At 38.0% G+C, this 18250-nt stretch overlaps 1 protein-coding gene and 1 long non-coding RNA gene across 2 annotated transcripts; one reads left to right on the top strand and one right to left on the bottom strand.

Moving 5' to 3' along the window:
- The first annotated feature begins 1938 nt into the window (after positions 1–1938).
- On the top strand, positions 1939–5454 carry LOC147797168 (uncharacterized). The gene is made up of 2 exons (XR_015427376.1): positions 1939–3242; positions 4121–5454. It is a non-coding gene; the product is annotated as an uncharacterized LOC147797168 (long non-coding RNA).
- On the bottom strand, positions 4894–18143 carry wdr83os (WD repeat domain 83 opposite strand). The gene is made up of 4 exons (XM_022254717.2): positions 17894–18143; positions 10120–10216; positions 9446–9543; positions 4894–6170 (listed from the first exon to the last, which is right to left on the bottom strand). The coding sequence occupies exons 1-4, from the start codon at positions 17947–17949 to the stop codon at positions 6101–6103; spliced, it is 321 nt and encodes a 106-aa protein (XP_022110409.1). The 5' UTR covers positions 17950–18143; the 3' UTR covers positions 4894–6100.
- Positions 18144–18250: the final 107 nt, after the last annotated feature.

Here is an 18250-nt window from a genome sequence, read left to right as displayed (position 1 = left end):
TTAAGAATGTAAACATAGCCTGGAAAGTAAAAAGATATATGTAAAATCATGATATTAAAAAAATCCAAACCAGCTGGTAAAGTGACCCATTAAGGCAACAAAATACATATTGCATTAATAAAAGGAGTAGAAAAACAAGAAGGATTTGCTTTTTTAAAATTCTCCAGTCCAGTAAGACAGGGAACAAGACTATTCCTCTATCTGTTGTTTTGCAGCTAAGGATAGAAAGGTGGTTATTGTTTGTAAGTCTGTGTTTAATTGGATTTGTGCTCAGATAACTAACTACTAAAACCCCTTTGCGCTGGGACGCGGCAAGACACGCCGTAAAGATTGAGATCCTCGGCCCACTTTTCAGCTATCATTTTCGGCCCACGCTCGAGCGAACACAGTGAAAGAAGGCAGACCCTGGCTCTTGTATATATGGTAATTGCCTTTGTGTGTAGCCCAGAAATGAAAAGACCTATTTTGCATCATAATCACCAGCTTCACAATAGTCCCCACTTTGAAAAGAGGCAATGGGAATGTGGAAGCTTGAGTAGAGCAGCACGCCACCGAACAATCAGCCTTTTCACCATGTAATTCAAAGCGTGCAGAGCACGCAGGGCCACAAACCAAGAATTTGCGGTTTGGCAGGTTGTCTTAATGGCCAAGCGAGGCTGGAATTCTGGGAGTCAGCTTTCGGAAAGAAATTCCCGTCATCAAGTGGTTAACCTATCTAATATGTTACACTCATATATCAGATGTCCTGTCTTCTCCCAGAGTATACCATCCCAGATCATTCAGTGATAACCTAATATAAAAATAATATAATATAATAACCTAATATAATTTGCAATGATTTTTCCCCACATCTCTTCAATGGCACTATTGCTTTGCGAATCCATATTTCATACTTGAACTGCATATTCAAGAACTGGCTTAAGTTATATACCCCTTGTAAATGGTAAACAAATCCACTGAAGGCAAGGAAAAATGATTGAACAGTTAAAGCATGTACTGTGCATGTACATTTGCCTTCTTGCTTTGAAGCTATGTCCATCACCAGTTCGTCCCATTTAAGAGTTGAGTGGATAATGAGGTCAACTACATTGGACAACAAGTAAATATGAAAAGTACATGTATGTTGATGATATGACATCACCTGAAACACATTCTTCCTGAATAAAGCTACAAACAGGAAAAATGGTCTGGTGATAATCACAAACTAAGAGAGTGTGCTTTAAACAATATCATTGATGACAGAACTCAGACTGTCATTATCACTCAGAGAATACCACTCACTTAAAATACACTGGACAGCAAAAGAAACTGACTGACAGAAACTGAAGAAATTGACACGCAAAGCAACTTGGTTGCCGAATCAAAAGTCACAGAATGTAACAGGATGAGCCTTAAGTTTTATGCAGAAAGCAATGTGGAGAACGAAATAAAGAAGTCACGATCATTACTTTTCAATAATGTGTATGAATAGTCAGTAAGGATGGCATCCCTATACAGAAACCACTCATGCACATCATTTTGACAAAACAGGTGTTCACTTTGTCATTGGTTGTTTAAAATGTCCATTCATGGGTCATTTTTGCTTGGTGGAGAGTGCTTTTGTGTGTGACTTTTGACTCAGTAACCAAGTTGCTGTGCATGTCAATTTCTTCTTTGTTATAAAGATAATCACTTGCTTTTGTGCATATGTGATTAGTAAGGGGTATTGCAGCATACCCGTGTAAAAAAATTGTTTATTTCTTTGGAGTGAATTTTTATGTGTGGCCTTTGATAGAAGTGGCAAGTTTCTTTTGCTGTCCAGTGATAATGACAGTCTGAGTTCTGTCATCAATGATATTGGTTAAAGCACACTCTCCTAGATTCAGTTGTTTGTGATTATCACCAGACCATTCTTCCTGTTTGTAGCTCTTCAGGAAGAATATGGTTCAGGCGATGTCATGTCATCAACATACGTATACTTTTCATACTTAGCAGAGGGCTAGAGCATCCACTTTAGTAACCAGGTACTGGTGAGTTATCAAGACCCCCTTTCTGTTCAGGGTCAAGCTGGAAATGGAATTTTTCGGCTACTAATTGTTAAGACATTGTTGCCTGAGTTAAATGGTGGGCAGGTTACTGGAATGACTTGCCTTTTTCCACCGTAATGGGAAACAACCTGTGTGGAATAATTGGAAATATTGGGAAAAATATTGGAAACTGGTGTGCAAAGCTTTTCCAATTATTCCCCGCTTTGACTTTTTTCCCAAAATATTCTATTCAGTATTGTTTAGAATTGAAGTTGAATAGAGTCCTGCAGTATGGCAAGACACTAAAACTTTTCAACACGGCATATTTGTTTCATTTTGAAGATATAACTACACTTCATCTCCAACGTCCCTTAAGAAATGTTAGAATCTATTCCTGGCCAATCAAAAAGCAAAATTTTGCTGGGTAGGGGCATTGCCATATATATCCTTTTTCACCTCTTATCTATTCTCAAACAACCCACACCCTAAAGCAGTAAGTTGAGACAAGTCATTATTGTATATCCAATTACAAAGACACCGGTGTTTGCATAAGATCTTATCAAATTAAATAAACCCTCTTATACAGCCACTTTGTTGACAAAAATTCCAAAGTCCTAGTTCTAACACACAACTTTTTATCTTTGAAGCAGTATGCCATATATAGTACATGTACACTGAATAACTGCTGTTGGTAGCACTCATGTTTTCACATGTGCTTGCCTTTAAACATTAAGTTGTAGCAAGTATGCCAATCCGTTGTCACTTGCACATATTGTCTTTTGTGTACATACTAATACCACTCTCAAATACTAGAGTACAGTCAGTGTATAGAATTAATGAACAAGATTCTGCAACAGAGCAGTATACTAACTTTGCTTGTTATGTGAAGACATTCTAAGTACACCTGCTGGCAACTTTGTATCCACTGGATCCTGCAGGAACCAAATACTAGAGCCAGCAAACAGGATCTCTGAGAAATCTGAGTCTTTGTACCAATTTGTGGGCAATTGCAACAAGTATGGAAGCGGAGGACAACGCCAGTATTATCACACCAGAGATTCAAGGTACAGAAGAAGAGCTGGGGTACTCCAAGGGAGAAGGTTCACTCCTGCAAACAGCGGCCAAGTTCTTATTAGCTGCAATCCTACTGGCTATAATTGCCTTTGTTGGCTACTACATTGGACATCCTGATGAATTTGCATAATGAAGACAACTGGAGATAAAGGTTGCTTTGGGGTGAGTATCAATCAGTCTTGGTCAAATTGGAGGATGGGGAGCTCAGGATTGGAAAAGGGAGCAGGATAAGATTTATTACTTTCTTTCAGAGGCTTTTTAGGTTATGAAGCTAATGCCAATGCCATGCCCTGTGCAAGTAGCCACTGACACAATTTCCTCTAATTTGACCATTACCAGTGCTTTCTCCCTGGATACATATTCCAAGTGGAACGGTGTTAGAATTACTGACATAGACATCTGCCATACCTATTTCTAAAAGTCTTCAATTTGAAAAGTGCACAATGGCTGAATACACAGTAACATGTAGTACCAATTTAAACTATTACTGTGAATGGGTTTTTTCATCAAATCCTGCACTCGTGTGCGCATATATAGCAGGAAATTTCCCTGGTCTACAGTGCATAAAGCGACCATGAGCAATTCAACTTCCTATTTGCATAAGCTATCTTTGAGATGCCCTTTGTTTGTGCAGTAGTTCTAATAATAAATTCACACACAGTTAACGTGCATAGTGTACTGTATTCACTCTAGAAGACACAAAACTCACAGAAAGGGGGCTGGCAAGCAAAGTACATGTACATTTACAAACAGTGTCACTTATTGCCCGGCACAGGTTGACACTAATGCAGAGTACATCCATGGTTCTGAAGTGTGTCGGTATAGGCCCACCTTGGGAGTCATCTTGGGAAATAGAAAGTAAAGTTTTGGTGCTATTCAGAAAATCTGTGGATGTACATCAAATTTTGGTCAGTGAAAACTTAATTGCTCTACCTATCTGGGTAACACCAACTGGACAGACATGTCTGTTTTATAAAACTTAAGCACATTGCCAAGGGGAAAACTTGTCTTCGGAGCTTTAATGATTGTTTTTTATTCAGACTGCAGGACTGCTTTGATGCTGAGGAGTGAAGATAAGCACCGACATCGGAGCCTCGCAGACCTCGTCTTGAATCTGGACAAACTGACAAATGTTCAAATATACACAGTGAAGAACCTTTGCAGAATTCCTTGGTTAAGATTTTTAGACAAATGAGGAGCTGAGCCACTTAACTCTAAAAGTGCTTGGGGGGTTGGAAGTAGAATCCCCGGACATTTTCTCTGATATCATAACAGCATTTTTGAATATACACTCCAAGCCTGAAGTTTTTTCCTGAATTAAGAAATTTCCAGAATTTCATGAAACTTCATTGAACATGGTGTTCTCACATGCATTTTCCCCAACAAAATTCCATAGTTCCACTGCATGCTTAATGCATGCAGGCCACAATATTTGACGTCATGAACTTCGAATGAACAAAACATAAAAACTGTATGTTGGTATTGATAATGAATGTCTTTACATGCGTGCCAAGTTTTAGAACAAACAGGCATGCAATAGCCGAGTCCTTGGAGGAGCAAACTCCCCCCCTCCTCAGCTGTGAGATGGTCCGAAAAAGCCAAGTTCTCTGAGGGTTGAAATGGCCATAAAGAAATTATTCTTTTTCCAATAATAATTAGGCTTGGTTGATTTTTAAAAACACTGGTACAGTGGACAAGCTCCCCACTTTCATTTGTCTGTAAGTTCGTTCATCTGATTTTAGTCATCTTAATAGTTCTCAATGATTAAACTGTTATAGTATCATTACAAAAAGTCCACGGTAAACTCACTGCATACTAGATATAAATCAAAAGATGTTTTATTCATGAAATATACGTACTGTATAAGCTTACTTATGAAGTACCAAAACCAGTTAAATGTCACCAATGGAATATCATGTTAAATTCAAACGGGGAAAGCTTTAAACAAAGGAGACGAGTGATTTTAAAGAAGTTACATGCACTCTAAAATTTACATCTTTACTCTTTCCAAAATTCCAAATGAGAAAAATCTTTATCTTATTTTGAACAAAAATGAAATGCGAAATCAAAGATTTTGAAAATACAAGTAATGTGATGTTATTCATTTTCTAATACGCTTTATGTGGAAAGTACATGTACATAAGTCAATTGACACTTCTGGAGAGCTCCACTCGCAACAGGGAGGAACCGAGTTTAATTTGTATTGTTTATCATTGTGGTCACGTTTTGTAATTAACTCAAACAACTTATTCTTTCTGCCGTTAGTTTTTCATACAAATACACATATAGCACAAGGTTCTTCCTTTTTTATATTACTCCCATTTGATATTATAAGGCCTACATGTACAGTAAAAATGGTGACAGTTCTTATCAATTTTCATTGTGTTATTGTGTTGGATCTGTGACTTTTTTTGCAGTGATATTACTCATTTTTATAACATTTTTAAACAGTTGGAAAAAACAAATCAGTTCACTGACCCAACAGACAACACGCCTAATACATGAATGCATGGCTTATAATAAACATCAGAGAATACATGTACTTACTTGTACCGGTACATGTACATTCACATGAGAAGCGGTAACAATTATTTCACAGCCCTCCTCATTCCAAACTGTGCTGTTTTAGTTTGGTCAGATGAAGTTCCTATCCATAATGAGTTACCATTCAGCATTTAAAGTTCAGCATAGATGGCAGCTTTTGAAAGGATTTAGTTCAAACTGGTGGTAATACAGTACATGGAAAGAATATTGACAAGAATGGTTATTGCAACAATTGGAATCAATCAGATGATCAGATGATTGACATGGGCATACCAGCCAAAAAAGTTACATGTACATGTACAATTTCTATTTTTCCTCAAAATGTGAGTTTCTGCAGCACAATTTGATTTGTACTTGTTGCTAATTGTATCAAGTCCCTAATGATTTATGTTTTCCAAATATGAGTTTCAAATACAAATCTAATTCCATAAACTGCCTTTGGATAAAATAGTGGATTTCAACTAATGATGCATCTGCTATTGCCATGGTAACGTCATTGGTTGAGGATTCTGCAGGTAGGACATCACAACAGCTGAAATTGACAACCTACAAAAGAAAAACAAATAAGTGAAGTTCAGATAAATGCAGTGAATACGACACTGGGCATTAAAGAATGAAAACATAGCCAAAGGAAATGAGGAGGACAGATGGTGAGCTCTTACATGTACATGTATGATACCTGCATGTGCTCGTATGTCTGAGATACCAGGGAGCTGTGCCAGTCACTGATAAATATTTTCATTTACTCCAGAATACCTCGACAATCTATAAAGGCAAACATTTGAGCTTCTGCCTCTAGAAGGCAATGACATATACTTGAAAAATGACATCCTATTTCACAAGGTTACATGTACATGTACGTGTACATGTATATACTGCCAACTGAGATATTTTCTAGCAATGGCCATGATATCATCACAAAGTACAAGTAGAAGATACCGTAAAAGGACATTAGGGCTGTGCCGAATATCCAATCGATTATCGAATATTTGAATATTATTTTCCGAATTTGAATATTGGAATACAAAATTCCTGGGGGTGCACACATTTTTTCAAGGGAACACCACAAGAAAATAAGCTGCAGCTGCATTACAATGGACATGTAGGCACCTGAAACAAGCCATGGATGAAGAAAAGGGAGGTGAATACCGGTGCATGGACAGTCTTAACAAATGCAAGAAAATCAAAATTTCAAGCTGGTACCAAGCAAAAACTCAAAAGTGTCCTTTGATTTGAGTCATTTTGTGACTTCATACATGCATGTATAAATGTGGTTTATACACATGATACATGAGGAAGCAATTCAAACACCCAACCTTTTCTTTAAACCATCCTGTTCTTATAAATTTATAAATGAGGATGTTCAAGCACAAATATGTAAGTCCATGTTTACTCTGTGTCTCATGGAGCTTGCTCTAAATAAAAAATTGTTATAATGTACATTTACACTTAATCAAAAAACAGGTGAATCCAAGTCCAGTTTTGAAATTGTGCCTCAACTTTGATGAGAAAAGACATCAAGGTAGGTAACCAATCAACTGACAACTTACAACTGACCCTTTTGTATCAAGAACATACTGTACATGTACAGTATATGAAAGACAGCCTCCATTAAGGGATTGGAAAGATTCTGTCAAGTTGCTTCTAGTCAAATAATCTCTCCCTCCATGCCTCAATTTCAGTAATACACTGTAACATACCATAAGGGTCCGTATAGGATTCATTCATTTCTTTTTCATGAAAACACTTCTGACTAGGTGCTTATAAATGATTATAGAGATGAACAAAAAAACTGCCTGGAGCAGGATTTGAACCTGCTACCTCTGGAATACCGTACCGTACCAACTGAGGTATCCAGCCCCATGTTGGGGGCTCTTCCTATTTGTCAATATCTTTGTTCGGGAGGGTGCTAGCCAGAAGCCATTAAACCTGAAACACCATATACCGGTAGTCAGGGATCACGCCTTCTGTTTTTTCATTTGAAAACAAAAATCAAAGATTGAAAAACAATTCTTTTTTTGTTTCTCAAGTGAAAAAGAAAAACAAAACTTGAAAAAGGAGTAGTTTCTCATTTTTCCATTTAACAAAAACAATGAAAACATAGAAACAGGTATATTCTCATTTTACATTTTAAAAATGAAAAAAAGACAATCATTTTGTGTTTGTTTTTCAATATAAAAACAAACTACAGTACATGAACATCATTATATACCGGGGTACATGTATCAATGCACTTTTTGAAGAATAAAAAAAAAGCTCAATTTTTTTCATTTTGTAATGTAAGACACGTCTTACAAAATTGTAGCCCACTAATTTGGAGTGAATTAAACATTGCTGGAATATAGGTACATGTAGAAGATTTCAATGAATTCATTGCTTCCAACCCACAAAGGAATTTCTCCAATCTGACAAAAAGGTCTATCCTAGGAAGTGCACTGGCAATACTATCTACAAATTTATAGTGGGCATGCATCAATTGCCTCACTTTGCCGATTTCCAACATGCATCACAATTCTTAAAAAGTTGCTCATTATAAACAGTTACCTTCCTAGACTTTACGTCATACTTAATTTAAGGAGACAGTGTCATTAAACATGAATTACATGTACAATGTACGTGTCCTGTAAGGCAAAATTCAGATTGAAATACAATTTAAAAGAAGTTACGTTTGTTTTTGTTTTCAACATGAATTGATTTCTTTTCCTTTTTTCTACATTTTCCTTTTTCAATGGAAAACAAAAACTGACTCTTTCTTCTATTTAAGGTTTTCTTTTTCAAAGTGAAAAACAAAAAAAAAGACTTTTTTTTCATTTTCTGTGTTTTTAATCAAAAAATGAAAAAAAGGAAATGTACACGGACCTGTAAGACTGAGCTATGCACTCTTTTAAACAAGTATGATACAGTTGTTCAACTCCCCAGTGACTTACATGTACATGTAACGGTACATTGTAAAGGGAGATTCATAAATATCTCAGACAGTCTCCCTATTCAACAACATGCAACTTGACCGTGTACTGATTAACATTTGATAATGCCCACTGCTTCAGTAATCATGCACTGGATACGAGAGAGTTTAATTGATTCTGATTGGTAAAGAGTCTGTGTGCAAGCGGCTTGACACGCGCACGCCGAGTCCATTTAAGGAGAATCTATTGGATAACTTGCACAAGGAATATACCATAAAATGGATGGGAGTGTTTGGGAAAATGAGAACAAAGTCACTGGAATTCCATCATATATTGACTTCTTTTGACTCTCTTAAGACCGGCTCAGAAGACTAAAGGCTGATAATGCCTTTGCCTGCGGCTTGGGTATCAGTCGTGTCCAGTCTCCTGAGCCGGTCTTAAACGCACGTTTAAGCCACGCCAAGCACATACATGTACATGTATTTATTTCCTTAATAATTACCATTCTGCTTGGCTGAGTGGAATAGGTATGTTTTTTCAATGGTGTGCTTAGCCAAGATGCCAACTTATTGATCACGATCTACAATGTACATGTACCTAAAGCACTGGTGTCATGCATACGTAATCACCAAATCTGCATGATATTGCAGACATTCACTTTAAAAATTCTTGCTACTTATTCTAAAAGAGATGTGCATAATAACCTCAATATTCTCTCTGATGAAGAAAGGACGGTGAACATCAACACAAATTTAATACAGCACTGCACACGGATACCATCATACATGTACATGTATATGCCAAGAGTACATGTACATGTAAGAGGCCTATGTGGAGCTCCCTCTAGTGACATACATGTACATGCATACTTGTAAATATTTATACAATGTGAATAAGAAGTGATTACAAACTTACATAAAACTGCTAAACATCTGCTTGCCATCCTCTGTGCATCTTGTGTTGGAGAAACTGATGAAAGAACAGAAAACTGCAATCCAAGCGCACCACTTCATCTGGAGTCAAATATGCCCAAAACATACATGTAAATGTATACCAATTTATAAACCAATCAAATGATGAAGGTGTGAAAAGCAAGTCAGGAATGAAGAATTAAAAGACATGCTCTTTCATCAGGTAAATGTCTTAGTGACAAGATACATCTTGGAACTGAAAAGGTTAAAGTCTTAACTGTGTCATTATATAATGTTATACATACAAGTATTCAGAACAATTACATCACCACAATACTAGTTTGAAACTGGGGAAGTATCCACTTTGTTATTAATCCATTTGGCATTATTTTCCTGCTGTTACTTATCACCTGACTTGTGACAGTTACATGTATGAGTTGACTTGAGACATGAACAGTGATTGATCCATTACTGACTTGAAAACTCTGGGGTTTATTGCTTGCCTATTCTTCCCCTGCTATAAAAAAAAACAACTACACAGCAGTAAACTCATATCTTTATACCAAAATCTATTTTATTCATCTAAAACTATTCAAAAACGTCCAATTGAAAAATAAACTGGTAAATGTGTATGGATACATTCTCTGAGTGTGTGATCTGAGCGTACGGTGTGCCAACCTTCATCATAAGTCCCAGCATACTGAAGACCATTCCCAAGAGGTTCATGTAGTCTGCTGTAGGATCATCAGGAGTCACTTCCTCTGGTGCTTTATACCTAGATTAGAAACCAGCAGAGTGCTATCAATGTCTGGATTCTGGGTTTCAATCATTTCATTAAACTTACCATTCCTGATATACGTCAGGGAAGGGTCACCTGATGACCAGTATTTTTTTTTTAGAGATCTTATCCTTTTTTTTGGTATTTTGATAATCAAACAGCAGAAGTTTTTGAAGGTTTACTAAACCACAGCAAACAATTGGTCCATCTTGAGATTCTCAAACAATCAGCAATGGTACTGTATGACTGCAAGCAATGTGCCATAAATCATCTTATACTCATTCCCTGCATGGCAGTTGATACATTCATACAGTTGTTGAGCAGTTGCTATAGCTGTAAGCAAAACTTAAATTTGTGATGATCTTTCTTCATCTCATTAAGTTAAATTAAAAAGTCTTCATTTTGTTCTGTATTAATACAATAATAGTGGCAGACATAGTACCACACGTTTATGAACACCATTATACACACATAGATGTACATGTACCATCCCTGTACAATGACTTGAAGTAAACAGATTGATGTAAATGAAGTACTTTGGCCTGATTACATGCTTTAAAACATTTTTGCATGTTCTCTCATACTTTCTAATAGGAAGTTATGACTTTCAGAAAGTGGTTTTTGATGGATCCAGTACCATAAATACACATGAATAATCAGTACATGTCCATCAATGAATCAATAATTCTTGCAGTCCTCATTCAACATGTACGATTAAAATTCCACCAGGCATCAGTACATGTAAAGCCTGCCCTGTACAACTTTCAAAAGCAGTTAGTGCCATAAGATTCCGGAAAGTTCCAGGAAACTTCCTTGGAACTTTGAGATTAAAGGAACACTAAAAAAAAAAAATTAGAAATCCTCCTATTGCCACTGACTCCATGGAATCACCACCAGACTTGATTTCATGTACTGTACATGTATACTGTACAAGGACCATTTTGCAAAGTGCTCAGTTACTTGTAAACAGGCTTCCAAAAATGGCCAAGTTGATCCCTTAAATATGGTTAGGGCTAATGTACATGTACGTACGGTATGTAAACTGCAAAGCTGTCTCTTTTAATTACTACGGTGAAGGATGTTACATGTACGTGTATGTTTCATCTTGCATGTAACGGTACATGTAACATGTAATAATGATCCAGGCATCTGTGCTACTAGTCACAACTTTGCTTACTTCTCCCTGTTTTTCTAACCCTTTAGATCAGCTACCATGCATACTGCAACATGCCCCTCTGAAGCCACAGGTTCGCTATGAAATGCAGCCACAACTCCAGCCTGTTTGATGACTGGGGTTGTCTGGTCATGGCTCCTCCCCTCCAAGAAATAGACGAGTGAATCTGGACCACCCAAATACACAGTCCACCAAAACTCTAAACTGTGAAATATGTAGCAGGCATCATCACTAACCATGTCCCCCGAAATGGCAATATCCTGTCCTGTGCATTGGTTGGAAAACACATCTCTCAGGCTGTCTGCATACATATACGTGTACATGAGTGAAATGGTGCACAATGGCCCGGTGCATGGCGGAGAACCGAAATTGAAAACTGCTTATCTTTTTGGAGGTTGGGACGACCGAGGTTGCACAAGAGATTATGTGTGGAATAAAACCCAACTTGTGTAACCCAGGCCATATTTGGATTTTGTCAGAACTAAGACTGAGTGCATATTACGGTATTTTGACTCTCATGAGTTGTTTGATATTAAAGTTTTTGTGACAATTTGTAGCCAAAGTTCAGTATTCCATTTAGTCTGTTCATAAATTCTTCTTTTTCATTTTGTTACCAACCTGATCACTTCTGTGATTTTGATGAGACGCTCACCGTACCAGTGTTGTTAATTGCTGTGTAAAAATATTTTCATCTTATTCGAAAAGACGTGTTTTGCTTCACACAGAGTTATTTTTTAATTCACATTTTAGGAGCATTTCAATTCGGATAAAACCTGGTTTGGGGCAACGTTTGAATTGCTTGACATGCATTGAGAAGTCACTTCGTAGGAGAAAAGGTTAAGGGACTTTGTATAAGATCCAAAATTACACAAAGCTTCAGAAAATTATATGAATTACAGGTGAAGAGAAATAAAAAGCAATTCAAGTGATTTAAATGGTGTTATTAAATTTAAGAAATCATTGGTAATTTAATCCTGATTTTACTTTAAAGACAGCATCAAACTTTTTACATGCATGGTCCGACCGAGTGGAATCACAGATTACAGTGCAATCACTTTTTTATATATTTTTGAGGGGAAAAAGTAGCTGTCATCTAGGGAAAAAATAGCAGTCATGACTGTTGAAATTGCAAATTACATGTACAAGTAAAATTAAGGACGCTTATATATTTTTTTACGTTTAAAAATTTAATATACATGTGTAACTTTTGTTTCAATTGTGATTTTCATTTAAAAAATTTGCAAGAATAAGTTTACAGTTAGAAAGTAGGCTGTAATTCTATCCTTGTAAAAATTGATGGGCTTACACGAAAAATTACTGGAAATAAAACACTTCAATAGTGATATTACCATTTGCCTTTAAAACAACTTCTTTTAATAAAATATTTCATTTTGTCAAAGATTTATTTTACATGCAGTACATTTCAACTCATTCCCTAATTCCACTTTTATGTCCACAGTTACATGTATGGGAAATTCATCCTAATTCGAAATTCCAGTCCCCCCTTCTCCCCGAGTTTGGTCACCCTCCCAAAAGACAAATACTGGGTAAGTCACTGGGTTGCAATTCCTGTTTCCTTTTGGAAGCGGCATTCACCTGCAAATACTGGAAGTTTCATAATTCGGTAACATCTGGATCTGGATAAATACTCTGAAAAGCTCAAAATGAGCATCACTCAGAAAAAAACTGGGGGGTTGTCCATTCCAGCTGTAGATGGCTGTGCAGTGCTTTTTGAAGCTAGATAACTTTTCCATAGATTCAAATCATATGTTTTGGCAATTTATTCCAATCTCTTGCCATCTTGGGAAAGAATGAATGAAGATGGGATTGTGACACAGACTGTGGAATGACAAGTTCATTTGTCTTGCAGGACCTAGCGTTCATTTGTGTATGAGCTGATGGAGGTTCTTGCAAATCAAGGAAATCTTTTATGTCCAGGTCAACACTGTGATGAATGATTTTGTGTAGCATGACTTAAGCTGCTGTACCATCTTCTCTGCTGTAGGAGGGGAAGTTATGAGCTTTTTTAGCCTTGCTGTATAAACAGAGCTGATCCTACTATAATCTTGAGTGATAGTACGCACCGCCCTGCGCTGGACAACCTCAATCTTGTGGATGTGTTTCTTTGTATGCAGAGTCCATACAGAGCTTTGTACATGTACATGTAGATGTACAATACTCGAGGTGGGGTCAAACCAGACTCTTGAAAGCCTGGGCTTTTACTTGGACTGGAACCCTATTCAGGTTTCTATGAAGGAACCAGATGACACTATTGAGTTTCGCTGTGACAATATCTACATGTACATGTATATGCTGATTCTATTTCATGTCAGATGAAAGGGTAACACCAAGGTACCGGTATTTACAATGTACATGTATGATGATTTGTTCCAGATAGGATACATGTACATGTATGATGATTTGTTCCAGATAGGATACATGTACATGTATGATGATTTGTTCCAGATAGGATACATGTACATGTATGATGATTTGTTCCAGATAGGATACATGTACATGTATGATGATTTGTTCCAGATAGGATACATGTACATGTACATGTATGATGATTTGTTCCAGATAGGATACATGTACATGTATGATGATTTGTTCCAGATAGGATACATGTATGACCAGACAGTGAATAACTGAAATGAGTTGGAGACCATTTCCATGTGAACCGGTTGATACTACACTTTTCAGATTTAAACGTTTTTTCCCATTTTTCTAACTTATGGAAGTCATTCTGGAGGGCAAGGAAGTTGTTTCTATCTTCAATAGAACAATAGATTAAGCAATCATCTGCAAATAGGCAAACCTTGGACGAGATGCCATCTGGAAGGTCGTTTATATAACACAGGAAAAGGAGTGGCCCCAGCACTGTGCCCAGTGGAACACATGAGGCTACATGGACTGGTTTGGACGATTTACCCTGAACAACAGTTTGTTCACGTTTTGTGAGAAAATCTGATACCCAGGAGAGCAATGAGCCACGCAGACCATAAATTTCATGTTGTGAAGCAAGCGTCTGTGGGGAACTGTATCAAATGCCTTTGTGAAATCTAAACTGACGGCATCTACAGGTACATGTACTTGCTTGACTTTGTCTGCATCACTAAAAATATGATGAATGGTGGATAATATAGTTGGGTTTTGCAGGAGCGATGTGACCTGAAACCGTGCTGGAGGTCGCTCAAGATATCAAATCTCTCAAGATGATTCATAACATGACGACAACTAATGTGTTCCAATAACTTGCAGATCACTGATGTGAGCGAAACTGGTCTGTAGTTGGCTGGGTCTGTCCTGCTACCCTTTTTTATATAATGCAGATAGTTGGCACATCGTCAGTCCCTCGTAAGCTTCCCGGTTGTGATGCTTTGTGTGAACAGGATCTGAAGCATCAGAGCAATCTCTTCTGCACACATTTTCAGCACATGGGGTTTGATTCCATGTGGTTTGGGAGGGGGGCTTTATTGACATTGAGCTCATTTAGAAGCTTTGTAATATCACGCAAGCTACATGTAATTGTGAGATTTAGCACTTCTGGGAATGGACTCTTTCCAAGAGATGGGATATGAGAGGTGTCTTCCGTGGTGAAGATTGCCTCATAGTGTTTACTAAGTGCCTCGGCTTTGCATCGCTCATTAATGAACCTTGGTTCCAAAGTGCTGTGATACAACAGGTGTCCCATCTCCAGTGTTTGATGAAGGAACAAAATTTCTTGACATTTGTCTGCATAGTGACTCAAAGATACATGTAGTTGAAGAGAGATACTCTTGTTCAGCCTTCCGTAAGTCACATTAGAACTTGTTTCCTAAGTGCTTTGTATCGTTTCCATAGTAGATCGGTGTTGGATGATTTTGCAGCATAGAAGGCCCTATTCTTCTTTCGTTTCAATCGTTTGAGTGATCTGGTTAGCCAAGGAAGATTGAATCTTGAAGACTTCAGCGAAGAGGGCACATGTTCATCAACCGTATCTCGTAAACCTCTAACAAAACTCTGCCCGTTTTCATTGATTGATTTTTAGTTACATTTACATGTTCATGTATTCTCAAACCTGGTTCTAAACTGGTTCAAGCTTTCCTTAAGGCCATCCTTGTCTGCTTTGTGCCAATGATAAATCTGCCTTCTCTCATACAAGGTCTAGCTTCAGCATCTGTGATGACTTTGAAATGATCTGAAATACCAGGCTCAGTCTTGAGGGGATGGAAGCAGCATGGATTTGAAAGACAGGTTGAGGATATTCTGCACATTATGTGATCTTGTTTGCTGATTATGATTAGGCTCATGTGCAAGTTGAACAAGAGAAACATCGTCAAGTACATTCAGAGCTCAGAAGTTAATTCACCAGGGTATGTAGTTGCATTCAGAACTGAACTTACAACAAGGTACTTCCCAGATGACATCCGGTACATTAAAATCACCCCCAATCAAAACTGTAAGGTTCTTCCAGTCCAGTTTTTCAAGTGAATTTGGGAGTTTTGGGATAGAATCAGATCCTTGGTGAGGTAGACGGTAAAAACAGGAAATGTAAATTGGCTTGGTGTTAGCCATCTGGATAGAAACCCATATCAGCTCTACATCGAGAAACTCAAGGCGGGTTGCCATCAAACCTTTCCTTACAGCAATGAAGACACCGCCTCCCATTTTCCCTTCTCTATCTTTCCTGTATACTGTGTACATGTAATTATCCAGAATGCACTCATTATCATTAATACCAGGTTTAAGCCATGATTCTGTCACTAAGATAATATGGGGATTGGAATCCTTTACCGTCTCTGCAAATGCCTCTTTCTTCCCAAGAAGGCCATTACAGTTTGTGATCACAACACGCATATTGGTGTTACATGTAGTTTTGGAAGCTGTTTGCTTTGAGAGTTTAGTGGCTGATTTGGTTAGTGGGGAGGAAGTGGCTTTTGGCTTGCTGACTTTTCCTGAAGACTGAGTAACACTTGTATTTGACAGGCTTAAGATGGTGTCGTCAACTTGTAACATCATAGACAGCTTGATATGGAATTTTTCTTCATCAAAAGGTTTAAGTGCATACTGATGAGTGTGTAACTTGGAGACGGAATGTCGCATCCCACGAACACATTTCTTTTTTCATGCTTTCCACTAACTGCAGGAGAAGTTGCAAGGTCACGATACCAGTAGTTCAGGTAGCCAAAGAACAAACATGGTGTAGGGACTGATGTTGTAAAAACACAAGTATTTCCCACTTAAATACCTGCAGCTAAAAACATATAAGACTGCTCAAGTTCAACTAAGAACTGCATATCACTGTTACCAGAGACGTCATCCTGGTCATGTCTGCCAATAACGATATGCCTGCTTGTCATGCTTGCAGATCACAAAATTGCATGTCACGAAGGTAAGTGAGCGGGGAAAATGATTAGGAGAGGTCCCACCTGATGAGTGCTGCTGGACGGTCAATAACAGGCTAGGGATACCACAGAGGTTATGATAAGTGTTGTGCAGACTAGCAGCTACTGGTAGGTATCCCCAGAACTGTGGGGTCCAATATCCACCCCGCTCCCATTCATGGGAGTGGAGTGGACGTCAGACCCCACAGTTCTGAGGTAGTACTACTGAGTAATAGTAGCTACATGTAGTAGCACATAGACACTCAGTAACACAAATGTCCATACATGTACATGTAGCCTATGCCAAATTTTCCTGCCTTGCTAGCCACCACCTTGAAATTCAAGATTCTGTGGGCTATGTTGCAACATTCAAGTTGAATATTCCAACGTACATGTAACCCACAGAACAGGAAAGAGAAACTCAATAAAATGCTCTAAAAAGAAGGTTAAAACATCCGAGACCAGGTTCAAACAAGACAGGGTAAAAAACTGCTTCAACAACCTAAAAAATACAGCATCAGATAAAAAAGAGGTCAAAAGAAAACTAAAAAGCTGCCAAAAGATTGCAGCGGAAAGAATAACACGCCCGTCATCCGTCATCGTATTGTCCACGTTTTTGAATTGGGAAACGTTTCCTACATGTAATTTGTGCACTTCCCGGACTGTCTGACTGTTGCTCTGTCTGTGGATATTTTCCCCGAATTCTCCCAGGAATTTTAATCGCATATACTTAAACCTAGTTGCAAAAAGAAAAATGTTGAAGTAACGATCATCGACAGCGTGATTAACGTCAGTGCATAGGCCTTGGCCTAATTTCGTTGAAGAGTTTCACAATGAGAAAGTTGTAGTTAAACAACGGAATCTTGGACAGACAAGTCCTTCAGTGTGCAGGAACTGAATCTGCTTGCCCTGAAGAAGGTACTCAGTTACTGAAAGCTCGGCAATCACATACATGTATTTCAGAGCACTGATTTGATATTATATTCTTGTCGATATTCTGACATGTCTGATCACGGTGCTACATGTACGCAGCCCTTCCATGTTTCTTGGACTTGGACATGTTGAATTGGATACGCGTTGTATGCACGAATTCAGGGTAGCCCAGGCCTACTCCAAGATCAATTATATGCTTACCTCACTATTTTATTAGGGCGCTTCACTTCTGATGAATTGTTCTGTGAAGAAGACATGTTTTTGATGAGGAGCTAGCTAAAGTGATAGTGATACACGTATTAATACTGAGCCTAGCAGACTACACAAAGGAAGATTGCGCTACGCGTGTATCCTTTCTCATGTTTACCGTAAATCAGTCGCAGTAGCCGAACGACACGGGGTGGGACTTGTTTCCGAGCGCGTGCATCCAATGAAGCGACTGTTTGTAAGTTTAGTGAAAGTGTACTAAATGTTCAGTTGCTTGTGAATATATATTTTAGTTACTCCAGTAAAAACTACCAAATCTGGTTTCATGTGTCTTTTGGGTTTCTCCCCATT

This window comes from Acanthaster planci, linkage group LG12 (assembly GCF_054643075.1).
Source record: "Acanthaster planci isolate LZ-2023a linkage group LG12, COTS_SCS, whole genome shotgun sequence".
Lineage (NCBI taxonomy): Eukaryota > Metazoa > Echinodermata > Asteroidea > Valvatida > Acanthasteridae > Acanthaster > Acanthaster planci.
This window is presented reverse-complemented; position numbering and strand designations above follow the sequence as displayed.

Bases quoted from the DNA above. Each gene is read 5' to 3' on its own strand.
- wdr83os (XM_022254717.2), bottom strand. From the start codon at position 17,949: ATGTCTTCTTCACAGAACAATTCATCAGAAGTGAAGCGCCCTAATAAA. The intron at 10,217-17,893 runs GTAAGCATATAA...TTTCTAATCTAG, and splicing joins CGCCCTAATAAAATAGTGAG to GTATAAAGCACCAGAGGAAG. The intron at 9,544-10,119 runs GTTGGCACACCG...ATTTGACTCCAG, and splicing joins TGCTGGGACTTATGATGAAG to ATGAAGTGGTGCGCTTGGAT.